The sequence below is a fragment of the Oxyura jamaicensis genome, chromosome 9 (genome assembly GCF_011077185.1).
Source record: "Oxyura jamaicensis isolate SHBP4307 breed ruddy duck chromosome 9, BPBGC_Ojam_1.0, whole genome shotgun sequence".
Classification (NCBI taxonomy): Eukaryota; Metazoa; Chordata; class Aves; order Anseriformes; family Anatidae; genus Oxyura; species Oxyura jamaicensis.
Window position 1 is genome coordinate 12,981,704 of NC_048901.1, and position 14,886 is coordinate 12,996,589.

At 43.4% G+C, this 14,886-nt stretch overlaps 1 protein-coding gene across 3 annotated transcripts in view; it reads right to left on the reverse strand.

Annotated features, from left to right (window-relative positions):
- The window catches only part of LOC118171631 (glypican-5-like), a 411,554-nt gene that overhangs the window by 367,320 nt on the left and 29,348 nt on the right, over positions 1–14,886 (reverse strand). The window contains exon 1 of one of the 3 annotated variants that reach the window (XM_035334910.1): positions 2,891–3,011. The exons of 1 other annotated variant lie outside the window; for it this stretch is intronic. In XM_035334910.1, the coding sequence (XP_035190801.1) occupies positions 2,891–2,999 (109 nt within the window). In that variant the 5' untranslated portion in view covers positions 3,000–3,011. Of the gene's footprint in view, positions 1–665; positions 860–2,890; positions 3,012–14,886 lie in introns of those variants that run through there. One more of the 3 variants, XM_035334915.1, reaches the window with a different exon arrangement.

The following is a 14,886-nucleotide window of genomic DNA, read 5'->3' on the forward strand; positions in this document are numbered from 1 at the left end:
CCGACTCCGGCCGCCTCCCGCCCGCCCCCCCCGGCCCTTGCCCCGCCCGCCGGCCGGCTCGGGGAGGGACGGAGCGAACGGGGGGAGCGGCCCCGGGAGCCGGGCGGGGGGTGCCGGGCCCCGGGGGCGGCTCTGAGAGGCCGAGCGGGCGGCGCTGAGGCCCGGCTCCGGGCCCCGCGGGGGAAGGGGGAAACTTTGCGGCGAGCGGGCGGCCGCACACGCAGAGCGGTGGGCTGCGGAAGGCAGCGGTGGGTGGGCTCTGGGGGACAGGTAGGCGGCCCTGGCTCTTCTGGGGGGCACTTCGCACTGGAACCTGGCTAGAAAATGCAACAGCAAGTACTACAAACGCACGTTTCTTGAGGACGACTCAACGAGCCAAGCCCTGAGGTGTTCCCTTGCTTTTGGACCTGTGCAGGGAAAAACAAAAACAAACAAACAAACAAACACAAAGCCCTTCTATCTCCTTCAGGACCTCACCTGTGTGCTGAGCTGATGCCAGTCCCTCCCCCGGATTGCCTGGTACCCTCTGGACAGGCGCTGTCCTGGTACCCAGGACGAGCGCTGAAGTCGTGGGGCTGGCACAGCGCAGGCACACCGGTGTCAAGGTGCAGGCACAGCTGCCCGTGCTTGGGCTGCTCCAAGCTGCCCACACCCATCTTGCTCACCTGAGCTGCCACAGCCCCGGGCTTGGCCAGGGCAGGGTGCCTGAGGCCTCCCAGGGCTGGGGTCACCATCACAACTCTTCTGCAATCTTTTTATCGCCTTAAGTGTGCTGTGGCATCAGCTGCTTTCCAGCACGCTTCAGGAGACAACTTTCAACCTTAAGCAACCACTGGTATTTTCCACCTCACAAAAACACAGTTTCCAGAGAAGCAAAACCCAAGACATCTCCCACAAACAGCGGAATTTGCACAGAACCTTTCAGGCATATGGAGCACGTTACAAGCTACAAGCATTACTATTGTTGGAGGCCATTATGTCTGATTTCTTTAAGGTTGCTTGCAACCCTAGAGATGCTTCTAACATGCTCCTGAAGGAACAGGGGAGCCCACCTGCAGCTAATTCAACCATTACACATTCCCATAGGAAGTACGGAGAGGCTGAGCTCGATGAAGTCAATAGCTGCCTTAGTTGTATTTTAATAGCTAGAAGTGTAAATCCTTTAAGCAATTTGCTGGTGTCTGTTCCTATCAAGCCAGCACAAGATGAATTCTCCTTTTTGTGAAGTAAAACACACTTTGACGTAGAACATCTAAACTTACAAATGAAAACAATGTGGAACAACAAGCCAGACTGTTGGCTTCTACATCCAAAAGTAGAAAAGAAGTCAGTCACCTTGGACAACAACCGCTCACGCCGGTCAGAGCAGCAGCTCTTTGCTTGTCCTGCAGCTCTCAAAGCTGACAGCAAAAGCCCAGGACACTGGAGAAAAAGATGCACCCCGAAGAAGCCCTCAGACCAACCCAATATATTTGTTTTCAGCTCAGGATCAGTGGTACTGCCAGCAAGGCTTAAGTTAGCACATGAGGCCAGACCCCAAATCAGTGCAGTGACAGGTGGGTAAAAGAGAGGAGGGAATAAGCAGCACCAGTGACTGAAGGCTGAGCGTGGTGAGGAGCAGCAGCCCAGCTACCTACACCCCTTGTCCAGCACGTGGTTTTAAGGACCCAAGGAAAAGCACCACGTCGTCACACTTGGGTTTTGTTTAACCTCGGGTGCGATCCTAAAGGCTCCGTGTGCAGACAATACTGCCATTGACTGCAGCAGGAGTTCTGCCAGAAAAGAAACGGCAGGATGATGGATCTGACAATTAATTTATTTGACGATTAACAGCATTATTTGGCATATACACTATTCTATGAATAACGTCTAATCAGTCCTGTGCAAGGGCCTGAGGCGTTTCGTTCAGTGGGATTTTTGCCATTGTTTTCAGTGGGTGGCAAGTTCAAAGCACAAATTGCTAATCCTTTCCTGAGGTGGCTGTTACTTTATCACCTCATCTTTATATGATGGATGCTCTTTTCCTCACCTCTTTTTTTTTTTTTTTGGGGGGGGGGGGCTGCTAAGTCATTTCACTTATGTATACTTTTGTTTTTTAATTGGTTCTCCTATTGTTGGTAGAGGGCAGACCATTACATTGCCACTATCTCCGGTTCCCCTCCTCTCCTCAAAACACCACTAAGGAGCCTGAATTATACACAAATACAACACAGCATACTTAGTGTCGGGGAACTGGAATGTCTGTATATATAACATTGGTTACTTCAATACATAAGGAAACGTTTATGTTTCTAATGGTTTTGTAATAACTGTATTGAAAGGCATGAATTAAAGATAGCCTGTTACAATTTCCATGCTGGAGTCTGATTTTTTTCCCCCCTCTGGCATAAAGTGTAGATTCCTGCACATTTTTTGAATATAGGTTTTTGTCACTGATTACAATGTTCCCTTTTCTTTCCTTTTTCTTTTCTTTTTTTTTTAAATGTAGGATAGATAGGAAAAAAGGGAAAAGTTTGTTTCTAATTTTGAAAATGGACATTTCTCAAACACAGAAGTACCTGAATGCATATGTAAAGATACACAGTTATGAAAGAAATGTGCTACAGCACACTGCTTGGAGCCAGCTGTACCGATGAGGTGGTCACTAGTACCTCTGTCAGTGCTGAGACACGGGGGCTGTGCAGGCACCCACATGCACAGCCCACAGCTAAGGGTCAGCCTGGCATGCCAGAGGCCATGCATCTGCTGACACCGTGCTGGTGACCAGCGCAACTGCTTGGCACCAAGGAGCATGCCAAGTTGCTAATTAAACCCACTCTGACCACATAAAGCCCCAGGAGCCTTAGGCAGGCGTTCCCCTATGAAGCACTGAGCAGCACGGGTGTCGTACCTGGACACAGCCAACTTCCCAGGGAGCCGAGATCACCACGCAGGCCTAACACAGCAGACCCCAAGCAATGGAGGTTCTCCAAAATTCCTGCAAAACACATGCTCCACATTCAGCAGAGCAGCCAGCCTGACTTCAGTGGAAGCAGTCAGGTGCTTAATGGCAAACACATGCCTAAGTGCTCTGCTGGAAGAGGGCTGGAGATAACCGAAGAGGTATTTAACCAATTATTGTACATGACGCTATTATGCTTCAACAATTTGCCTGGAACCATCACAGTTTACCTTGTCAACAGGTGTCTTTTGTTTTTCACAGATGAATATTTATTACTGTACATCATTGAGAATTATATCAGTACTTCTTACAATGAATAGCAATATAAATCTGCCCAAACAATCCGCTCAGTCTTAATCCTGCTAAAGTGACCACAATACTCAGTGTGAGCTTTGGATGTGTAAGAAAAGCTGGGATCAGGTCTGGGATAAAGGTTTTGTGCGCCTGCTGCCTCAGCCCTCCTCTTGTTGAATATAGCTGGAGTTGTGCCAGTGATTTCAATGGAAGCTGGACTAATTCCCTTCTGTTTAAGATAAGCTCATCTCCAACACTGGACTTGCCACCAATGGGACTTGATGGGCACACAGTCTGCTTTCACCAATTCAGCTGACAGCGTGAGGCCTTACTGTGCGCATTTTTAGCCATTCAAAAAAAAAAAAAAAAAGAAAAATCTAGTAATCTAGTCTTTACAGCCTTAATTTATCTTTAGAAGCCCAGCTTTCCGAAGAACATGTAGTGAAGCACCCGAGGAACTCAGCTGACTCCTCAAAAGTCAAAGTAAGGGACCTGGCTAAGTCACCGGAATGAGCCTGAACCAAAAGCCAATTTTCATTTAAAAAAATTAATCAGTCTCAAAAGAAATGGAAAATCCTCTGCTCAGAAGAATCCATAATTAAGTTAATTTTCTTAGGAGAAAAAGAAAAAATAAAGTTGATTTTCTGAAGACTATCAAGACTATATTTCAAGTGAGAGCAAACTTTAAAGCTGAGCATTAAATTTTAAATATAGATTTTAATAGTAAAAAATAGTCATGCATGAAATATTCATAGCCATATAGAGACTAAAAGCACTGATAGAAAATTGTTTCTGGTAATTTTACTCAAAATTTTCTTATACTGTTAAAGTGATGAACACTATGAAACTAATAGAAAAGTTACCAGCATAAAGCCTATCATTCTGGTTTTTGTTTAGAGATTCCATTTCCTTCTCTTCTCATTCACTCCAAATAGTGAGCACAATCCAAGTAAGTATGCTGCCATACCATGAATTGTTTCCTGTGCTGTATGCACTCCACATGGAAAAAATGTGTGCGGACCTTTTTGATGGTCAGCATGCAGTATTCCTGCACCGCCTCATTATTTCATGGGTATTTTTTGCTTTACCAGACAGACCTATTCAAACGCACAGTTTAAAAATGCCTGCTGTACTTTTTTTTTTTCCTTGAGGGGAAAAAAACATGCCTGAAAGGCACAGCTGTTAGCTATACCATAACACTTTTTTTTCCCCCAAATTTATTGGACCACCAACCAACACAAGATCTACGAAAGAAATACAATTGTTGAAGAAAAAAAAAAAAAAAAAAAAAAAAAGAATAAAGAAAAGGCCAGCGAGCCACAACAGCCACCAGCTCGGAGAAAGCCAGGAGGGCTGAGCAAGGCTTGGCCTCAAACATCCTACAGGCAGTGCTGAAGAGGCTTCCACATTTTCGTCATTAGCTATAATTTCCTTTCAAGAATGTGAGGACAACTATTTTGGTTCAGACCAAAAATTGTTTAGCCTGTTGACTCGTCTCATCTGGCAGAGACCCAAGCTACTATGCTTTTTTAGAGATCGCACCGTGTACAACACACCAGAATTTTCCCTCTCTAGAAAATGGTCTCAGATCACACAGCCAGGCCACCACAGAGTGTTACATATTTTCTCTGATTGCAGCTGAGACCCCTCTAATATCCAGGAAATATCTTGGAAATATCCTTTAGCATAAAAAGATTGCCCAGAGAAATCAGTCTTAAAATCTCACTGGAGATGTAAAGGAAGAGGAGGCCCATAAGGCTTTTCATACTCAGCAATGCAGCATCTTTCAGGACTGATAGCCAGTGCAAAGCATGAGAAACATGACATCAAGTTAAGAAGGAGCCTTTCCACCTCAACTGTACAACTTCTCTGTGAAGTCTTATTCCTAAAGCACCCTGGGCACTGAGCAGCTGAGATGAAGAACATAACTGTTTGCCCTTATCTGCATGGCTCAGCCTACAGATTAATTTAATTGGGAATAGCAAGAAGTTTCCAGATTTACTCATGTGAGAAGCTACCGCACAGCCCAAGGGAAATCAAGTAGCTTACTCAAAGAGTAAGGATTGCATAATGCTACATACTTCAAAAGTCTAATAATACAAATAGAGGCTTGTTATGAAGGAAGCCACTGGCTTGCTGCATGCCTTCCAGAAGTTCCCTTGCCCAACCAGACAGCCATATCCTAGTGAACACCAGGAATTCACAGCTGGCTCCATGAACACCAGCACCAAACATAGTGCTAAGAAACACAGCACCCAGACATCCCATCTGCCCTCGAGGAAATAGTTCAGGTGTGAAGTAACACAGCAGTAAAGCAGCAGCTAATGCGTGATTGCTCATGGGTGCTGCTGCTCTAAGAACTGTGGCAATCCTAGCCTGGCTTGAGGCTCCCTGCCTTGCCTTTCTCACGAGGTGCAGACAGGTCCAGAGGAGAAACCCGGACACACACCTCCTGAGCAGAAACCTACTGACATTTTAAGGATGTCCATCTCTGGCAATCACTGACAGTCACGTTTTGCTCTCCAGAACTGCCCAACAGGCCTAGATGCACAGGACAGAGGGATGCCTGGCCTCCCCTGCAGGTTGTGACAGGGCACACATGCTCTGTTGAGCAATTGTAATGCAAAGCAGCCACCCCCTTACCTCCCAAAAAAATTGTGCTTAGGGCTTCCAGAGATACAACATCACATTTAAAGTGCCAGATTTAACCTTAAATATATGTGTCAAAAAGGCCTATAATTTCTGATAACTTTACAAGAACTCTTGATTATTTCCTCCCTGACAGGTAAAAAATCACAACACACTAGACCGTTAGATCTGTGAATTATTAGAAGCCTTAGAATTCATTAAATCTGTTCTTCTAAGGAAAACAGTGTTCTTATTCAAAGGCTTATGGTCTGGAACAAGTTCACCATCTAAAATTGCAATTCCATAAAAACCTAAAAAGGTGACATAATACAAGTGTGAATAGAATCATTATAATGCTTGTAACAGCTTTCTCTAGCAGAACAAAATGCCTCAACTTTCATTTGTCTAGCTGGGCACTCAGAAAAGATGATTTTTAACTATGTGTCAGAATTTGAAGTTAATTAAAACTAATTGCCTGCTGTACTGTAAGCGATGCCACTGCATTTTCAAATAACTGTTTCCATGGGATAATTTAGTTAACACCGGTGTCTCATCTACTGAAGTCTGGGCTTGCCTTAATTGTATTGTTCAAGTTGTTTTCCTTTCTCTTTACCTCACAACTTTACATAAAATGTCAAAAATAGCAAAGTTCAGAGCTAAGATTGACGCTTTATCAACATGAGAAAAAGCATCCTAGAATATAAACTAGTTTATCAAAATAAATTAACTCCTTTGACAGCTCATGTTACAGTTCCCACTAGCCACCACTTTCTGTCCTCAGAATGCTTATGTACGTGCTCAGCTTCAGAGTAAGTCCTTATAGCCCAGGACCAGTGTACTTTTTAACTGGCAGAGCAGCATTCATTATCATTACCATATGGGCGTGAACTGAAGTAGATCTCTGTAGTGAGAACTGTAGTGAGTTACAGCCAGGAAACACATTGCTGCTACTCACACAACACTAGCATATTTGCAGACCTTTTCAGCTTTGTGTCCAGCGTTCAAGTCTCCACGTGATGGATAACATCCAATGGGAGCACCTCCTCCCTCACAGGGAGGGTACAAAGGATACCAACCCTGGGTTAAATAAGGGCATATGTGCCCAGGAACAACTTCCTGCTGCTGTCATCCGAGAAGAGGGGCAGGAGGACAGCAGCAGATGACCCTTCCCAAAATTGCTATGACAAAAGCAAGATGGTTGTCACCACACTCCTGCACAGTATGGCAGAGACATCAACTTGTTCCCCAAAGCCAAATCACGCCCAGACCCATTCTGAGTGCAAAGAACCCGTTCAGTCTCAGCTCTGCAGAGCAGGTGGTGGTCAGGTGGGGTAACTCACTCTGGGGGCAGCCATCAGCTTGCTTCTGCTTTTGGGCAAGGGCCTCTGCAAAGCTCCTCAGAACAAGTCATCCAAGGCTTGCATGAAGAGACCCCCTCAGTATATGAGCTGCTGTTCGGGGAGGGGAGACAGACCACCATTCACCATTGAAATCAGAGAATCATTCAGGTTGGAAAAGGCCCTTAAGATCATCAAGCCCAACCATCATCTAACACTACCAAGTCCACTACTAAACTCCATTCCTAAGCCCACATCCACACATCTCTTAACTCTAGGGATGGAGACTCTACCACCTACCTGGGCAGCCCACTCCAATGCCTAATCATCCTTTCCACAAAGAAATTCCTCCTAATGTCCAATCTAAACCTCCCCCAGTGCAACTTGAGGCCAATCTGCTGTGGAAAGAGGAACAAACTGACAGACATGAGAAAAGCACCACATTTCATTAAGTCCAACTTCCAGATGTTAGATTCATCCTGTGCTCCTAGTCCACTTCCTAATGAAGGGCAACAGCAGCTTGATAGCCTGGAGGCTGGAACAACAATAGCAGAACAGGCACAAGTCACTGCTGAAATATGCCTGGGAAGCTTGCCTGTACAATTTTAAACACATTTGTTTAAAATTTGCTATTCAGAAAAATACATGTTGAAAAGAGGTTTTTCTAATTGGCATTCGATGTCAGTTTTAGAAAAACACCCTTGTCAAAGATCTCAGTGCTGAGCAGTTTAATGATGATAATCAGTTGCAGTAGGGCTATTCTGGAGAAGAAATCTGCACTTCAAGAAGACAGTGAAAAAGCTTCCTGGTCCTGTGATGCTGGGGCAAGAACACCATCCCGAGTTCCCCTCTGGTTCAGCTGCTGCCCAATGCATTCCCTCCAAACGTACTTGTAGAGGCGTCCCTCAGAGCAAGAGCTGAAAACGGTGGAAAGGGGCAGGTCTTTTTCTACGCATTAATTGGGCTACCGAATCTTTGTTAGGAAAAATGCTCACTACCTTTGCAAACGGAGCAAAGATGATGCATAATGAGAAAAAAAATGAAAAAGAATCACACTTTGCTACATTTTAACATGCATTGTGCTAGATGTATAGCTTCATTTTATACTAGTTAGACTTAAAAACTAATTTCTTTTGGTGAAGTATTAATAGTAATCTTTCCCCGTTTTGTCTCACACCATAAAATGTCTTGTAGACCCAATGCAAGAAGAAATCTTGGAGCTGAAAAGTATTTTCCGAACAGAACACTTGAATGCGATCGCTCACTTAAATCTGTGTGTCAACACAAACTTTCTCCTCTTGGATTTTGTTCATGAGCACAACAACCACTGCCGCAGCTCTTCACATGAGTGAGACAGGAATTTGACCCCGAGCCCCAGCCCTACCGTGGGATCCCACTCTTATCAAAGTTCACCGATTTCAGTAAAAGAAAAAAGAAAGAAATTTCCTTGTTACAACAGGTCTATGTCAGTTGTTCTTGCCAGCAGATCAGCAGTTTAGATCACAATTTACCTGGCCGGGCATCTGCTGCTTCTTAGCGACCCTAATTTCACAGTGATTCTGTGAACAGAGGGAACAAGGAGAAATGACAAAATGGCTCTGCTTGGAGGTCAGTCGGCTGCCGTCCTTCCCTCACCACACCTCCGCAGCACACACAACACTCCAGGGTGCCAAGCAGGCCTTGGATTTGTCTGCTAGACACTGGATTTCTCCTACACATGACGGTAATCTCTCCTCTCCAAGAAACTGTGGGGAAAAAGCAGATGAGCCCTGAGCAAGTATAAATTAATGCTGACACTTGCTAGAATAATGTACTCTCCTGAGCCTCTGCTTCTATGACGCCAACAGAGCCTGCTGGTGACATGAGTTTATATGCATCTTTCTGCTAAATCAGAGCATCATCTGCACAAATCAAGCACATGGGAGACATCGTGAGATTTGTGATAGTCCCTGGAGGACTTCAGGTCCATAAAGCCATAGCTGGATTCTGAGCCATCTATTCTCACTGACTGCTGTGACTTCTTCCAGGCAATTTTTAGTGACAAATTGGAGGATAAATCCTCTCGGTATTTCAACAAGGTAACAGGCAAGCTTTGTTTGACTTTGAAGTACAGATTACTCAGTGGTGATAGCACTACCTGTTATACACAGCTCATTTTATTTCTTCAAAAACAGGTTCTGGACTGGTAATAAGTGGCTTTCTGCCCTGTTCAGTAATCTATCACAAACATGGGCCTGAAAACATGACACATGTCCTCCTCAACTTCTTTACAAGGTTGGAGAGTTGAATGAATCAGGATTTGCTTGTCTAGCAGCAACCATGTGCCTGATCAAGACTCCTCAAAGACAGTGCAAAGTTCCTGTGACCCCACTGAAGTCTAGGACAAGTCCGCTATGCCCTGGTGCTCCTGCACCTGCCTCATCTCTGCCCACGCTGAGACCAGGACTTGTGCCATGCTGTCACTCACGGGGACGATGCTCATTTTCTGATCTGCTTGCAGATACTAAGTCCAAAACTTACAAAGACCTTTGGGATCCAGGCAGCAGTCCCAGCTCCACAGGAGAACCTTTTTCTGAAGCCAGGAGTTGGAGGTGGTGCTTTAATGCGAGGTACATGCTTTCACCAACCGATGCATTACCCACAGCTCTCAGTGGCATTGTTTGTGAAGTCATCATGTAAAAATTTAGCCCTTTAAATTAGGGGGTTTAAAGGAGTAAGTCATCCATGCAAACATCAGTAAGCCCCAAGCATGGTACATCCACTAAAGTATACTAGGACCTATACTTAAGTGCAAATTCTAGTCATGAGAATTTTGATACATGGCAAGCTTCCTAGTGAAGGAAAGAGCAATTTTTATTTATTTATTTTTTTTTAAAGCTCTGATAGGCCACTTAAACTCTGGCATGCTTCATTCAGTAAAATAGAGTATAATATGTCTTTGTATTGAATTATACTTGGGTTGGTTATTAAATGAAAACTATTATTCCATTATAGGCAGAAGAAATGGAAATGCTGCATATGGCTGTGTGCAATCCATTAACTGGCTTATGGAGCCAAAGACCCTTCAGAGAGCATTACAAATCCATCTGATGTCCCTCTGCCAAATTTTACACACAGATATCTGCCCTAGATGCAAGAAGCATAAAACTGTATAGAGCCACCATTAATCAGCCTTTATACACCATTTATGCCAAAGACACAATATTCTGACCTCAAATTTATTCCTTCTGTATTAGTTTTAGCTAAGTTTGATGTATGGAGAAAAAACTAACTATTTTAGTCAAAGTTCCTTATGTTAATGAACCTTTGTAGACAGCTGGTTTGCACTGATACCCACCTTAATTTGCCTCTTACAAGGTGATAATATAATACAGCTCTGCTTTGGAAGAAAAAACTGCACCTTTGGGGAAATTTTCAAAGGCACAAAGACCACTGAAATCCAGCTCCAGTGGAAACAAACAGGAGAGTTGCCTTAGTTGACCGATGGGCCTTTCAAAGTCTTCCCCAACACTACTTCTTGTATACGTTTTTTTCACTGTTGTTTGAAGTACGTCTTTTCTTGTGTGCAGAACCTTTAATATTGGAGCTATTTACAATGATTTAGCATGATCACTTTTTCTTGCAATATTCTTCGAAACAATCTGATCATCCAGCCATAAGTCTGCATGTATTATGCTTTAAAAAGGTCAAGATTACTGTGTGAAATCAATCTTTTAAAATTTCCTTGTTATCAACTAATGGAGGAGGGTGGGTTGGATTCCAGATGACAACAAAAATAAGTGACTCAAAAAGGAGACACAAGTTAAAAACAGAAGTGTGATCCAAGTTTGAACTAGGAGTGTTTGGCAACCCAAAGCGAGCATTTCTTCTTTTAGGAAAAAAAAATCCAGACTGTTTTTGTTATTGTTTTGATACAATCAATCCTCTCCTTTCTCAGCTGTCCGTTGCTCACGTACCAACTTGTAAGTGCTCGACACTTTATCTGAAAACGGGTGTCACAGAATGAGACCTTGGTTACCTGTGACTCCGAATGTGCAGATTGACTGGACTCAAAAAACACTGATACAGAAGCTACCTAGAAAATGGTTTGTCAACAGAAGATGTAAAATTGCTTGACAATTTAGAAGCAGCCAGATGTTTTGTACAGACCAACGTTCAGATTAGGACAAGCAGATAGAGGTAACACCCTTCTAAAGGCGGGTGAGATGAGGAAACCAGATCTGAGCCATTAAAAAGGGTTGGTTGGCTCATTTTGATACTGTCCATAATAGTGCTGAGCATTTATCTCAGAATGTTCAGAGGCCTTTTCTTACTAACTTCCAAAGAACGGGAGAGAAATGTAAAACACACACACAAAGAAGAACCAAGTAAAAATTGTGAGGTGTTTGCAGAGAACAATGGCATCCACAGTTCAGCATGTTAGCTTTCATTGCCAGAGCTTTCAAATGTGTCTTTACTTAAGACAGGCAAAATTTGATGTAGTTAGTACATTTTCTGGCAGTAGAGTGAAAGCTGATGGACTAAAAAATGCATGACTCATGCAGGCTGTTACATTTCGTTTCCTCCTGGGTAAAGATGACTGCTGTCTTTTTGTCTTAGGGCCAACATTTTGGGTAATCTACCTTTGATGCTTAAAATCCTAAGCAAGTTGGGGTTTCTCTCTGGGCCAGTTCCCAGCTCCTTCTGAACAAAACAAATGCAAAAAGCTGATGGGATTCCTCTGAAGTTTGAGATAGCTATGCAGTAGGTGTGGGCTGCCTTATCAAGGCAGTAATGCATTACCAGAGGTAAACCAGTGCCGTGCACACAGGGATCCACAGGTGAGCTTCAACAGTGAAAGACCTTCTTGGCAAGTCTCATGATCTCCTGCAGCTCAGCATGAAAGACAAAAAGCAGCCTCACCTCAAAATAATCCCAATCTACCCTACAGGAATGAGCTCTGAACTACAGCAGACAGGAACCCAATTTTTTCCCATTTTGTTTGACCTACTATGACCAGGGTGCCATACGACTTCAACTTATGCTGCACTCCACCACCAGAAATTTTCCTGCAGACTTCTGAATGAATTTACTGAATGAAGAATGAAGAGCTGAGAGCAGATGCTTGCACTGAGGTGATAAAGGAGGAGTGAAGCCTGCCCAACTTGGCAGTGTCTAAGAGCATCTGGCAGCAGTAAGACATCAGGGACTGCAATTCGACTTACAGGGAACTCACTTCCTAGCACAACAACCTTCTATGGAAAACCCTTCCCACATTTTTTTTCTGCTTTTCCTACTCCCTTCAATGGAATTCAAGAATGCAGCTACAATGGATCCTCCCTTCAGTGCCCTGTAGGTGAGATAGTAAGTGGGACACTTGCTTTTTCTCAGCATCATCTCCTTGGAAGAAAGGAGGACAACAACAGGAAATAGAAATGAAGAATCAGAGCACCCAGGAAACTTCTTCCAGAAAACACACTCCAGGGAAATGTCTTGCTGGAAGCAGGAATGGGAGATGCTCCACTTTGCTCACACATGTTCATGGCTGATGTGTCCTTTCCTGGCGCATTTAAGACACTCTTTATCTGAGCAATTCAAGCTCCTAAGCCTCCTTCTAGGAACTCTGCAATATCTAAATGCATTTTTAATACCCAGGCTAAAACCCCAATGAGCTCCAATCATACCCACTCCAAATTCTTCTACTAGAAGAATTCAACTCTCTCAATAGCTCAGTTCTCCCGTGAGAAAAAAAGCCCAAAAGCAGCACTTTTTCTAGAACAGTAATATTCTTCATGACACACTGCCTACACTGAATCATTTTTTTCCCCAACTTCATTTCCTTCCTGGAAAGGCTTCTTTTCCCAATACTTGTTTCATAACAGGAGAAAGATGAAAGTACACAGAATTATTTTTGGTTCTTCCCAATCAGGCTTTCCATGGCAGTTCACTGAAGCAAGGAAATCATACAATGGCTCCCTCCTGCATCCCCTGCTAATACCATCATAAATCTGCATTCCCATCTCCCCTGGCACACAGGTACTGGCAATTACTGAAACTGCCGTAGCGAACAGAACCAGCTCTCATCCCTATTAGTGCCTGGCATTAAAAAAAAAAAAAAAAAAAAGAAACTGTGCTTTGGTTGAGTACAGAGGGTTTTGGAGGTCTCTTTGCTGCACAGGGCCAGGCAACTGTGGAATTGCAATTAGGTGCTGGAAACGGGTACAGGGGGATGCTTCTGGTTTTCAGGTAACTGCCCTCTTCAGAGGGAGCCACTCTGTTAGGAAGCACCTGCAGAAAAAGGCAGCGTCACTGATTTAGATAAGGGTCAGAATTCAACATGAAAATCAGTGGGAATTCCACATGAAACTGTAGCAAGCTGGGGCAAAGCTCCAAGGGAAGGTGAAAATACAAAGAGAAACATAAAACTCAGTATTAAAGGACAAAGTCAGTGCAAAGTATTTCATACACGGAAAATATCAGGCTGTAAAGAACTAGGATCTACTAAGGACCATAATCCTCTTTCAATTATGGTAGCAACAGGAGAAGGATGCATTTAGCTCTTAACGCTTCTTGACTAGCCTAATCACTGGAATCTGATTTATTTATTTAAATGAGAGTGGTTCCTCCGTGCAGTAACCAGTCTGGCCTCAGCTATCAATCCACTTCCCTGCCAGCTGAATAACAAATGCTATATCAGAGGCAGAACTGGACTAGACTCAAGGCTCTCTACTAACAATATTCATGCTTGAAAAAAGGTACTGTTGTTTGGTAATTTTAGAGAATAGTCATCTATTTTCATTTTAAAAAACCCGAAGTATCAGCATCGTAGTTGAATGCTGTACATGAATTCTTAAGCATCTCACATTCAGAGAAAATCATTGTTTTCTATTTCTTATTCCCCCCTTTTTGTAGGTACAATAAAAACGGAGATTTCCTTGTAAAAGCAGGACCTTCTCTCCAGATGAGGACAAAATTGTAGGTAATGAACTGAATATGAAAGAAAAAGCCACCTCCCTTCAGAAGAGTTATTCCAGCTGGTTGATGAAAAGCATGCTGATATAGTTCTATTTCTCATATAAATTGATGATTTTTGCTAATAAAAAGGTGGCACACAAGTAAGCAATCATCATTAATTTCAGCAAAATCTTTGCTTAACAATGCTTTAGGTTAGCAGTATATTTTCCTCTGTTAGATCTAGTAAGTTCTTTTGCAGACATCAAGATGACCTAAAACATGATATACAAATAAACCAGCAAAATAATTACCGAATACTCATTTTCATAATTTCTCCAGAGACATTAAAATATCTCATTAAAAGAGGGCTTGGAAAAAAAATCCATATAATAAGTTAATATTCTGTTGATCAAACACATGGAATATATACAGCAAGAATATAAATATGGATTTTATGCATTGCTATACAGAATATGCAATGAAACCTCTGCTTCCTGCAAATGTAACAAAGAAATAAACATGTTTCAGGAATGGATTTATAGCACCAAGTTCCATATTTAAGAGGTCTCCAGAGCAGTATTATTTGGTAGGTACATCGTGATTGATAGCAGCTTCTAACGCAGGCCCCTTTATCCCCTAACATATTTCACTATCAAAGGCACAAGTGATCCTCCTCCTCCGCGGGGGGCGGGGGGGGGGCCGCCCGACCCCGGGGCGGGGGGGGGGGGGGGGGGGGGAGCAAGAGAGGAGGGC